At 43.7% G+C, this 12625-nt stretch overlaps 5 protein-coding genes across 6 annotated transcripts; all 5 read left to right on the forward strand.

Moving 5' to 3' along the window:
- Positions 1-306: 306 nt before the first annotated feature.
- RB195_022120 (uncharacterized protein) lies at positions 307-789 on the forward strand (the record flags this gene model as incomplete). The annotated part of the gene is made up of 1 exon (XM_064209140.1): positions 307-789. One exon carries the CDS (start codon positions 307-309, stop codon positions 787-789), a length of 483 nt encoding a protein of 160 aa, XP_064065021.1.
- A 460-nt stretch (positions 790-1249) lies between these two features.
- Positions 1250-1549, forward strand: RB195_022121 (uncharacterized protein; the record flags this gene model as incomplete). Its single annotated transcript, XM_064209141.1, has 1 exon — positions 1250-1549. The coding sequence occupies one exon, from the start codon at positions 1250-1252 to the stop codon at positions 1547-1549; it is 300 nt and encodes a 99-aa protein (XP_064065022.1).
- Positions 1550-10618: 9069 nt separating this feature from the next.
- RB195_022122 (uncharacterized protein) lies at positions 10619-11494 on the forward strand (the record flags this gene model as incomplete). The annotated part of the gene is made up of 1 exon (XM_064209142.1): positions 10619-11494. One exon carries the CDS (start codon positions 10619-10621, stop codon positions 11492-11494), a length of 876 nt encoding a protein of 291 aa, XP_064065023.1.
- A 212-nt stretch (positions 11495-11706) lies between these two features.
- Positions 11707-12168, forward strand: RB195_022123 (uncharacterized protein; the record flags this gene model as incomplete). 2 transcript variants are annotated; one of them, XM_064209144.1, is made up of 1 exon in its annotated part: positions 11707-12168. In XM_064209144.1, one exon carries the CDS (start codon positions 11707-11709, stop codon positions 12166-12168), a length of 462 nt encoding a protein of 153 aa, XP_064065024.1. The 2 variants fall into 2 exon arrangements, with proteins under 2 accessions (XP_064065024.1, XP_064065025.1); XM_064209143.1 differs by having other exon boundaries at positions 11758-12168.
- A 126-nt stretch (positions 12169-12294) lies between these two features.
- RB195_022124 (uncharacterized protein) lies at positions 12295-12624 on the forward strand (the record flags this gene model as incomplete). Its single annotated transcript, XM_064209145.1, has 1 exon — positions 12295-12624. One exon carries the CDS (start codon positions 12295-12297, stop codon positions 12622-12624), a length of 330 nt encoding a protein of 109 aa, XP_064065026.1.
- Between the last annotated feature and the right edge of the window lies 1 nt (position 12625).

The raw sequence follows: 12625 nt of genomic DNA on the forward strand, positions 1-12625 counted from the left end.
CTAATATTTGTAATTTATGTAATCACTTAATATTATTTGTTGTAATATTTTGTAATCCACGGATCTCCCTCGTTAGAGGAAACACAGCCGCTTATTCGCGAGGCTACGTGGCGCGTCCCCAAATGACGGATAGGGGGCTAATCGCGGACCAAAAACGACCTTATACCTGCCCTGAGACGCAGGTGGATTCAGGGGATAGATTCCCTGTTTCTGCTGTGCCAGGACCGCCTTATAATAATACCGTATCAGACGATCTGTACTTATAACGCACGTACGCTTGCATCGGAACCGGCCATCGAAGATCTGATGATGCAAGCCAAGAAGATTAAGTACAACGTCATCGGACTGATCAAGACGAGACGACGTCACACTCTCAACGCCGTATTTGAAACTGGAGAAGAACTGTTCCTAGGAACATGCGACAGTAGAGGTGTTGCTGGAGTTGGCGTCTTCGTCAACAAGAGCATGGCAAAAAGCATCGACTCTTTCGAACAACTTACGACCCGAATCCTACGTCTGCGGATGAGAAGATGTGGTCCAACCATAGCTTTGACTATCTTCGTCGCTTATGCTCCAAGATCACGCTACGAAGAAGAAGTCGAAGCTTTCTATATGGACCTGGAGAAGTTCTGCCGAGAAGATCTTGCCTTCTACAAGGTCATAATTGGCGATTTTAACGCCAAAATTGGCCCCAGAAGAACACCTGAGGAACCTCACATCAACTTCACATCGGGACCCACGGCCTACAATGGAAAGAACAGGGAGAGAGGCTCTCCGAGTTCATCATGACGACTAAGATCATCCATGGAAACTCACAATTCCAGAAGCCCTACTCTGTACGCTGGACGTGGGAGTCACCGGATGGAGGGTATCACAATGAAATTAACCACATCATTATCAGAAAAAGGTTTCGCCTGACGGATGTCGCTACTGTACCGAAGTTTTATACAGGATCGCACTATCGCCTTCTTTGAAGAAGATTTTCTTTCACACGGAGAGGAGAAGAAAACGCGAAGTTCACTAAGCGAACTCCCAGAACTATCATCTACTGGGAGCTCTTCGCTTCAATTGTCGGTTTCTGGGAAGATGCCATCATGGGCAACATCGACGACGAATATGAAGCAAAACCAGCAGAGAGACGGCAAAGGAAGACTTTAAATAGAGAATAGCGGAAGTGTTGGCTGAAGCTGCAGAGGTGGGACAGAGCATTCGTTATGCCTGTCCGAACTTCGCCAATCGTAAAAGAACAATGGCTGCTCTCCGAACCCCAGATGGAACAACTACAGTATCGAGAAGAGGGATGGAGAAAGTCATTCACGACTTCTACTCAGGTCTCTTCGACAGTCACGTCCACTTGCCTCCTCACCACATGAGGGAAGATGGACATGTCTTTCCAAAGGTCCTCCCTTCCGAAGTCCGACATGCCATCATGTCGGTGAAGAATCGTACTTCATCCAGTCTTGACAGAATCAAGCCTGAACATCTGAAATACCTACCGCCAGTCCTCATCAACACACTGGCGAGGCTCTTCACTCGTTATCTGTCGTAATGCAGGGTTCTTAAGCAATGGAAAACCAGCAAAACCGTTCTGTTGTATAAGAAAGGTAGACCCCCAAGACATGGGCAACTATCGTCCAATCTGTTTGCTGCCTGTAATCTACAAGCTCACAAGAGTAATCCTAAACAGAATAGAAAGAACATTAGATGAAGGACAGCCATGCGAGCAAGCAGGGTTTTGAAAAGGATTCAGTACGATTGACCACATACACACGGTTTCAAAACTCATAGATGTATCGCGAGAGTACAAGATGTCGCTGTGTCTCAATTTCATCGATTTAAACAAAGCATTTGATACATTTGAGACCGAAGCGGTCATGGAGGCCTTAGACAACCAAGGCGTCCCTACTCCATACATAAAGAAACTTCGTTAGCTGAACCGCGCCTGCCACTCTTACGGCGATTTTTTTTCCGCCGCGCTTACAGCTCTTATGATGCGCTTTTAAAATCGAACGGAAAGGAAAGTACCTGGTGTTAGATGTTGTTCGAAGGTCTACATAAAATGTGCTTGTTAGTTAATATAAAAGAAAGAAAGAATGAAATAGGTTTGTACAAGTGACATGCCATTTAGAAATGCGAGTGAAAATGAAATTACCCAGTTTCGAGTTGTTAGATGGAAAGCACTCATTCATCTCTGGGAATGCAAGAGATGTTTCAAAAAATGTCCCACTGATCAATGTTATGCTATCCTCTTTACTATTTTTCGCTTTCTATGGATTTCTTTTTGCTTATCTAGCTGGGTAAAACTGGCATCCAACGATTAAGGAGGCGCGAATAATGCCTCGCAGACATACATTGTACCTAAAGGTATATCTCGAAGATACAAAGGTCTCTGTTCTCCACTAATACACCTAACCTTTCATATTGATGTAATGCAGAAAACAGATAGAAATGAAGTGATGAAACGCTGTTGAGAGAGGTTTGAAGAACCATACAAAGTTTTATTATATAAAACTGTATAAAACGTACAAGCAAGTATTGAAATATGTCAAATATTGGCATATTTCAATACTTGCTCTACATAAACATTATATCTATGTAAAATTTTGAAAAGGTAAAATGTAGAAAGGAGTTAAAGAATGTATACAAAGTAATAAGCGCATAATGTTGCTGTTATTATAACTGCCGCAGTTGAAAGTTGAACACGAATTCATTGAATGGCATCGTGACAAACACATACTTATGCACTGCTAGTTTATATAAAAAACTTAGGGCATGAAATGTGTTAAATTATGAGATGTTTGAAAATATATGCGTGTTATTCTTTTCCCTGGAGCATCTTTTTGAAATAATTTTTACTTATTCTTCTCCTTTATTCCCAATAATACGCGCTTAGTTTACTATAGCCGTACATCAGAATTCGCCTCGGCAATTCGTTTCTCACTAGTCCCCCTTCAAAATCCGCACTACCGACCGCTTCGTCGCGGCACGAAAGTCGCGCGCGGCGTTGATTAGAGAGCAATAGGGAGGCGGGGCGTAGGTGATCTCAGGCGGTCGCGGAGGATATCTAGCTGGTGGAGCGGCAGCCGCAATTACGCGGAGGCGGCGGTGCCGAAGGGAGGACAGGAGCGGTCAGCCGGTTTTCACGGGTACCTCTTGTCCCGCACCCCCAAAATTTCCCCATTCTACAATGGTGTCATAATCGACGTGAAGAGAGGGGTTCGTCAGGGTGACACAATTTCACCCAAAATACTCAGTGCCACTCTCGAGAACGCGATGCGAGGATTGGAAGGTGAGGACATAGGAGTGAAAGTTGACGGCCGGTATTTACACCATCTTCGTTTCGTTGATGACATCGTTCTATTAACAAGAAGCATCAATCATCCTGGCCGAATTTGGTGAAACGTGTAAAATGACCGGTCTTAAGCTGAATCTAGACAAGGCGATGTTTATGAGGAACGGATGGATTTGTGATGCCCCATTCACGCTCAGCGGAACAAATATATTCGAAAGATCTACTTATGAATATCTAGGTCGGGAAATTAACATGATGAATGACCTGACTTAAGAGATGTGCAGGACGAAAGCATACAAGAGCATCGAGGATGTAGTAGAGGGGAGCATACGAGAGCATCGAGGATGCAGTAAAGACTAAGAATATGCGGCTCCGTGCTGCCTATTCAACACCACCGTCCTTCCTGCTTTGATCTACGCTTCAGAAACGTGAGCGTTTCTCAAGCACGAGGAGAATGCGATCAGCGTCATAGAACGCGGAATTAAAGGGGTGATGCTAGGACCGTTGGACCAGAGCCGTAAAGGACTGAATACCACGCGACATCAAACGCACTGCAGGAAGACCGCGGACCCGATGGTCACACCTCTTCACGAAGTCCTTCAAAGAAAAATACGACGATCTTGAATTCATCGCGAGAAGAGATGCCACTGGGCAACACTTGCGCGCGATAGGGATAAATGGAAGTATTACTGATGCCCGCTCGAGCAAATCGATGAACAACGGGAGCACAGGCGATACAGGTGAATATTTTGTAATGTATGTGTTTGTTTAATTACTACGTAGTATTTTGTGCTGATTATCATGATATCCTCAATTCACAACTGGCCACCGCACACTCTCTTCCGACCCTCTTGCCTTGCAACTCTCTCCCTTTACGATACCCGCAATGGGAAAATCCCATCACACGCTTGACCCTGAGCGTAACCAACAGCACAATAACGTGCCCCAACAGTGGTCGCTGCTGGGTCAGCAATCTCTACAGGATATTTGCAATGCAAAATAATTGCTTTAAAAGAATGGATACCGCAGCCGAAGTTAAAAGTAGCGTACCACGAATCTGAGGTGATGGAGGGAAAAACTAGAGATAGGACTGTAGATTACAGGATCAGGGGTGGTTCCTCTCATCTTTCCCTAATCGGCATAAAAAAGAGGTCGTTGAAACGGCGTTTATTCCTACGTGTGTAGTCAAAATTGTCACTAGGATAATAGAGACATTTCCGTAAGTAATGTTGATGTAGAATGTGTTGATGATGTGTTTCCGATCTCTCAGTCATAGTTCAGGGCAATGTATGATGCAGGAGCAATGATCGCAAGGAATCACGAATGGCCAAGTACTCCGAGTGGTCACGATTCCATGCCGCCTTCTTCTGCATCACCTTGTTTTAAGGGCAGTATACCACGAAGCTGACTTGGTGAAGGAAATCTGCGAAGAAAACTTGAGATGGGGTTGTATATTGCGCGATCTGGGAGGGCTCCGCTCTCCCCTAATTAATCGTCTTAAAAAACGGTGTGGAAGATACCGTTTTTCTCGACCATTTCATTTGCAACGAGAGTCATTTGTACACGTGCAGTATCCAAGTGCGAGCAGTCGAAATTCAGTGAGTTCTTCTCGACCGCCTCAAGTAACACCATTGAACAGGCAGACGAGAGAAGCGGAGCGTGTACGAAGTGGCACTTCCTGACGTACGTCGTAGGAATAAACACCGTTTTTACACCCTTGTTTAAGGAAAGATCAACGGAACCACCCCGGATCCTGTAATCTACAGTCCCGTCTCTAGCTTTTCCCGTCATCACGTCAGATTCGTGGTATGCTGTCTTTAACGTTAGCTTAAACCTATCTATTGTTTAGCAATAACATTGTATTACGAAGATCCTGGACAGATTTCTGACTCCGCAGCGACCATTTTTGGGACACGTTATTATGGCGCTTGTTACGCTATCCATCGTATTATAGCAACCAAGATCCAGGAGTATATCTGTGGCACTAGATTGCAGCAATGGATGTGGTTTAAAATTTCCGGCCTGTTTTCCACTCCGCTGTCAACACACTCAGAAAATCAAGATTTTCACTTGGACAATAGAGTAAGGTACCCTACATTGCCACTCGGACATTAGTCTACTCGACACTGTCATTCGGAGAATAGAGTACTCAACACTATTACTGGCAAAATAGAATAGAGTTCTCAACTTTGTCATTCGGACAGTAGAGTACTCTAAATTTTTACTCGGACTCGGAAGGTAGAGTACTAAACACTGCCAATTACACAACAGAGTAAGGTATCCTACTCAACACTGTCATTCGAAGAATAGAGTCCTCAACACTATTACTGGGACTCTATTGTCCCACTAATAGTGTTGAGTACTCTATTCTCCAAGTGGCAATATAGGGTACCTTACTCTGTTGCCTGACAATTTTGATTACTCTAATCTATTGTCCCTGTGATAGTGTTTGGTATTCTATTCTTCGAATGACATTGTTGGTACTGCATTGGCCTAGCGACAAGGTTGGCTACATTACTCTGCTGTCTAAATGACAGTGCTGAGTACTCTTCTGTCCGCATGACAATGTTGAGTACTCTGTTGCTCAAATGACAATGTAGGGTACCTTACTCTGCTTTCCAAGTGACAGTGCTGTGTACTCTATTCTCCGAATGGCAGTGTTTAATACTTTATTGCCCAATGACAATGTTGGCTATCTTACTCTGTTGTCAAAGCGACGGGGTTCGACACTTTACTTTACTGTCCAAGTGTTGGACGTGGGTACTTTACTGCACCGACCGGGAGGCAGTGTTAAGTACTCTACTGTCCAACACCGAGAGACAACGTTGAGTTTTCCATCCGTCGAGTGACAAGGTTTGGTTTTTTACTGCACTGTCCGGTTAGCAGTGTTGTGTACTGTATTATTGGAGTGAGAATGTCGGCCGGGTACCTTACTCTGTTCTTCGAGTGACAATTTTCAGTACTCTACTCTTTTGTCCAAGTGATAGTGTTGAGTACTCTATCTCTATCCTCCGAATGACGATGTTGAGTACATTATTCTATTGTCCGAGCGACAGGTTTGGACAAGTTACTCTGTTGCCCATATGACAGTGTTGAGTACTCTACAGTATGAGTCCGAGTAACAGTGTTGAGTATTCCCATTGACCGCTGCAAAAATGAGTTGTCCGTATCGGTTGTCCTATTGAGTATTCCACAATGAGAAGAGTTGTAAGTGAACCCAATGGAGAACTACTTTATTGATGTTGACAGAGCTCGTGGATATGTTTCTTCAACTTGGTTTCATATAGCGGAATAGCGATTTCATAAAATGGTTAGAAAGCAAAGATCAACTAAAACCGCTCGAGCATTCGTGTCCTTTTGTTAATTCAGCGACCGATTTCGACTTTTCATCAGTGGAAAAAACTGTTGACATGTGCATGTTTTGGTAGTCTTACCTTGAAGGACGGCTTGAGATATGGACAACCCCGTCTATAATTTTGATTGAGTTCTGTAGAGTGCTGTGATGGCTAGCAGGCGACCTCTGTCATGGGTAAGGCATTTCGAGAAACGTAACATAGAATCAGATTTGGTAGGTTCAAAGACGTGTGGAAAACATCAGTCCTAACTTTTAGAGTGGTGATGGAAAGGATTCTTCACTCATTTGCTCAAGTGCAACAGAGGGGCCGCCAGATCGCCTTGCCCAAGTTTCTTTTAGAAGCATCACTCCACGAATCTGGAGTAGTGCTGGTTTCAGGTGGGTTATGCCTATACGGAGTCGAAAAGTAAGAGAAGGAGGGCGATTCCGTCCATTCCATTCTAGTTGCCGTAAACAACGGCCCGAAAGATGCGGCCTTGAGTGTTCCGGAGCGCTATTTTCTACAACGACTTCGATTGGAGCGCACCAGCCTTGTGCACACGCCGCATCTCCCAGGTCGTTTTTTTACGGCAATTAGGGAGAAATGAACGAAATCACTCTCATACCCGTAATCTATGACCCCGTACAGGCATACTCCACCTGGAACCCGCACCACCCCAGATTCGTGGAGTGATGCCGTTAAACGCTTGCATATGGGATCTGCAAGGGACTACCCTGTGAAAAATCGAAATTATAGACTGAAATTGCTTGAGAAATTCAACGGACTCTTGGGACTTGCACACACAGAAGTCACGGTGGACAAGATATAGAACAACCACGAATAGTTTTATGTTTAGTTTTTCTGAAAATCACACAACTTTGTGAAGACGTACATAGAGAAAGATATAATGCCAGGCAGGCAATGGCAAGTAAGTTGCACTATCATGCTATGAGTGAATGACATCATGGTACATTCCGTAGATGTTCGCGCTGCGTCAGAAATGGATAAAGGATAAAGCTTCTCGTGCTGATCAATCCGCTTAGAACGCGCCCCCACGTCCACTTCAATTCAGAATCGTTTGAGGTTTACGAACGTGTAGTTGGCCTATGTGTGATGTGTCAAATCAGTGCTTTTATCTTCGCAGACAAGTCTGGTAGCAATTTATCGACCACGGAGGGATGAAAGGCTTGGTCTGCACTAGGGTGGATTCGAACCTCCTATTGATCGTGCAGGAAGCGTAACCCCTAACCGCTGTGCTACAACCGTCCTCTCTGCATCATATCTCATCAAAATGTCTGCAAATTTCACGAGGTTCTTACATTTTTGGCGAATTCGTCCGGATACGGCTCCGCCGAGTTTGTGTACCAGTGTCGTAGAGCTCGATGCAGGGTCGGACGGTCCAAGATAGGTGATTCTGCCTCAGAATGCCGTGAGATGAGAAGTCGACGTCCACGCCGCAAGGTTTACACACCATACTGTACTCGATACTTGGAGATAATTACGTGAGTTTCTACGCTCTTGCTTTGGTATACCAGTGCCAGAACGCAAAAACAAGATGAAAATTGACGGGTCTAACAGTGCCCCAATTATGCGCCATGCTGGAAAGAAGTGATTCAGGTGCAATAGCGTCACAAAGTGAAACGACAGATGCACCCGCGCCAGATTGGTACGGTGGCGCCAAATAGTGAAGTCGTTAGCGTTGATGACCAGTGGATACCATGAAACAGTGTTGTAGAAAATCAAGAAGTACGACGTACAGAATATCTAAAAACCTTTTGATTACGACAGCTGAAATTGCGTATCTTAATGCACACGTTCCAATGTTTGGTCTTTCGTCTTGTTGCCATAATTTGATTTAAGAAAGAGACATATATCACACATCTTGCCTCTTTTGTTGTTTTCATCAGTACGATGGTGATAATCATACCATTCCACGATATCATTGAAAAAAGCAGAAAAGTGTTGCACAATGTTTCCAATTGTTTTTTTTTTCAAATTTTAGTGCTTTCAAGGGAAATCACCCGAACTTGAATTGTAATTGAATGAAATTTCTTCTAATGCTGGTTTTTTTTTAGCCAAAGCCAACGAGAAACTTTACCGGTACAAAAAAGTCTGATAGAGAAAGCATTGTTTACAGTGACAACGCTTTTGATTCTGTGAAAGAAATTAATGGAATGTGATCAGCGGATAAATCTTCGAAACTTTTCTCTTAAGGTGCAGCAAAAACAAGAAAACAAGGTGTTCTATAGAAGATCTGCACATCGCTGGTAGTCGCCACCACCTTCGACTCATATTTTCCCAGTCCCATGTGGCTGCCCCAAACCCACTTTCTAGCAACCGAAAAATTCGCTAATATATAGTAGGATTAAAACGAAATGAAGCACGGTGCAATTGCGTACGCAGCTTCTCTCGAGGCGGTGCTGTGGAGCGTAGCGGTTGGAAGCGTACTGGGACCCTTTCTGGCACCTCCCATCGCTGAAGTTTGCAATGGTCCCAACTCGGTTCTAACTGCTGCCTCTAGCGCTCCGTTTCGACCGTATACGCAAATGCACCGTGTTTCATGTCGTTTTGACCCGACTGTGTAATATAATATAATATATCACATTACATTATATTTCATTGTATTATATTATATTATATTATATTATATTATATTATATTATATTATATTATATTATATTATATTATATTATATTATATTATATTATATTATATTATATTATATTATATTATATTATATTATATTATATTATATTATATTATATTATATTATATTATATTATATTATTTTATTTATTATATTATATTATATTATTATTATTATATTATATTTATTATATTATATATTATTATATATATTATATTATATTATATTATATTATATTATATTATATTATATTATATTATATTGTATTATATTATATTATATTATATTATATTATATTATATTATATTATATTATATTATATTATATTATATTATATTATATTATATTATATTATATTATATTATATTATATTATATTATATTATATATAGTATATAGTATATAGTATATAGTATATAGTCCGTAGAATATATGTAGATTATATATAGTCCGCATGTTTATCTCTTTGCACGTTTGCCTCGATTTGGTAATATGACTTCTTCAAAAAGTGAAAATCCCATGCAAACGGCTGCGTAGATAGTAGCGAACCATTTACATGATCTGAAGTGGGACGTTATCTTTATCAGTACCATAAAGTTGTTCACGTCATTTAATTCGAACATATTTCTGTGATAACTGTTGGGGGAAATCAGTAGGAAAACCTATACTTCGACAAATGCTCTCAATTCGCGTCTGTATTATATTGGTATCGAAGGAGTGATTGTAACTAAAGTTTGAATATTTTCCAGATGTGGAACTGACCCGTCTAGAAAGAAAACTTCGGAATCTTTCAACTTTATTTGTTATTAAAAAAAGTAAGAAAGTTGTTTGAATGGCACAAATCTGCTGCAAATCGTACTGCTGCAAATCCTACCTCACGCCTCAGAGCGGCGCAGCGGTGGCCCTGGCCGTCGGGCAACTATGGTGGCGAGACTTCGTCTCGGCAGGTTCAACCATGAAACAAAGGTGTCCGGCTAGTAGCCCGGTCATTGGGCCTAGGCTACAGGCTAGCTAAGTGAGGAGGTAGTACGACGATTCCGGTGTCAGGCTGCTAGCTTGCTAGTGCGACAAGCCGACCGAGGACAACACCTCCGTCGCGTCATACTGCTAATGTCTACAATGTGTTCTTCAGAAGCTAGGGCGTACCCCAGAAGCGACGCGCATTGTCCTCGCCTGGGCAATGTGGCAAGGGGGGGGGGGGCATGCGAGGGCTACTGGCTAGAGGACGGAGCCGGCCAAAGAAGTTAGTCCGCCATCGCCAGCAACATCCAGTGCGCTTGGCAACACTTAACGTTGGGACGAGTCGTGAACTGGCAGACAGTCTCTGAAAACGCCGTGTTGACACATGTTGTGTACAGGAGACTCGCTGGAAAGGCTCCAAGTTAAGGGAATTAGGCGATGGCTACAAGCTCATCTACCACGGCACATCAAATCGCAATGGCTGGGTATCATATTGAACGAGTCATTTAGAAACAGCGTCACAGTAGTGGATCGCCTGATAGCTGCAAAAGTAGACACAGGAGAAGTGGAATTGCGAGTCGTCTTTGCTTATGCGCCACAGGCGGGCTGTATTGAAGAAGAGAAGGCAAGCTTTTGGGAGGATCTGGAGCAGTACGTCCAGTCCCTGGAAGACGAAGAAGTACTTTTAATCGGAGGAGACTTCAACGGACATGTCGGTTCTCGGAAAGACGGATTCGAGAGTTGTCATGGTGGATACGGCTATGGAGCTCGTAACGACGACGGGTGGCGAACCCTGGAGTATGCTGTTGCAAGTGACTTGATCATCGCTAACACGCAGTATCGGAAAAGAAAATCGCATTTGATCACGTACACCAGCGGCGGTCGTGAAACACAAATAGATTTCTGGATGTTACGCCGACGAGATCGCCGACTTCTGCAGGATTCAAAAGTCATCCCTACAGACCATGTTGCTGCCCAACACGATCTGCTCGTTATGGACTTGAAAATCTCCCGTCCAAGGAAGAGACATCCGAGGACTGAAACACAGCGCATCAAATGGTGGAATCTGAAGGATCGAAAGGAGGTATTTTTCGCGTCCGTGGCTCCATCTACACTTCCCCACCCTACTCGTAGTGTGGAGGAAATGTGGTCGTCTACTTCCAGCGTTATACGCTTGATCGAGGAAAACACTCGGAGAAAGACGACTCTAGGTAAGCCCAAGGTACAAAAGGCTACGTGGTTTCGGAACGAGGAAGTTTAGGCGGCAATTCGTGAGAAGAAGTCCAAGTATAAGCTCTGGTGGAGGACGCGTCAGCCTGATGGCGAGAGTACTACAACCACTTGTGTAACGAAGAGTTCTGTCATCCTCCCATCCCAACTGTTCCCAGCGTCGAGGTCCTGTTCTACCAATTACTGCCGTCGAAGTCAGTGCTGCCCTCGCAAAAATGAAGTCGAACAAGGCAACCGGTCCTGATGACATATGTACCTGCTGATGTCTGGAAGCTGCTAGGAGATCGAGGGTCCATGTGGCTCGCAACTCTATTTAACGAAATCGTTGCAGAAGGACGGACTCCAGACGTTTGGCAAACTTCCGTGACCGTGCCCGTTTGGAAAGGGAAAGAAAACATTGCTGAATGCACCTCGTACAGGCCTATACGACTGCTGTGCCATACGATGAAGGTTTTTGAGCGTGTGCTGGAAGCTCGTCTGAGGAAAATTGTTAGTGTTTCACTCAACCAGTGCGGCTTTGTGAAGGACCGCAGCACTATAGATGCTATCCATGCTGTCCGAATCCTCTTGGAGAAACATCGAGAGAAGAACCGCAGTGTGCATCTTGCTTTTCTCGATCTCAAGAAAGCTTTCGACCGTGTCCCACATGAGCTGTTATGGATGTCCACGAGGTCGCATAGAGTACCAGAAGAATATGTGCGGTAGACGAAGCTGCTTTATGCGAAGCCTACCAGCGTTGTACGATGTGCTGCTGGAACAAGCAGGCCATTCCCTGTACAAGTAGGGGTTCAACAGGGTTCATCCCTCTCACCTCTACTGTTCATAGTGTGCATGGACACGATAACGAAGGAAATCCAGAAGCAGCATCCGTGGACCCTACTCTTTGCCAACGATGTCATGCTCGCGTCGGAGTCTCGAGATGATCTTCAGAAACAAGTACAGTCCTGGAAGGATCAGCTGCAGCAATATGGATTGCGCCTCAACACATCAGAAACTGAGTACATGGAGTGCGGAACAAGGATAGAGGATGGTTCAATTTGTGTCGATGGCACCGAATTAAACAAGGTGAACTGTTTCAAGTACCTTGGATCCAAAGTGACTTCCACAGGCGACATTGATCAAGAAGGTCGAGCACGTGTTAATGCTGCATGGATGAAATAGA

Source organism: Necator americanus, chromosome X, assembly GCF_031761385.1.
Source record: "Necator americanus strain Aroian chromosome X, whole genome shotgun sequence".
NCBI classification, from domain to species: domain Eukaryota; kingdom Metazoa; phylum Nematoda; class Chromadorea; order Rhabditida; family Ancylostomatidae; genus Necator; species Necator americanus.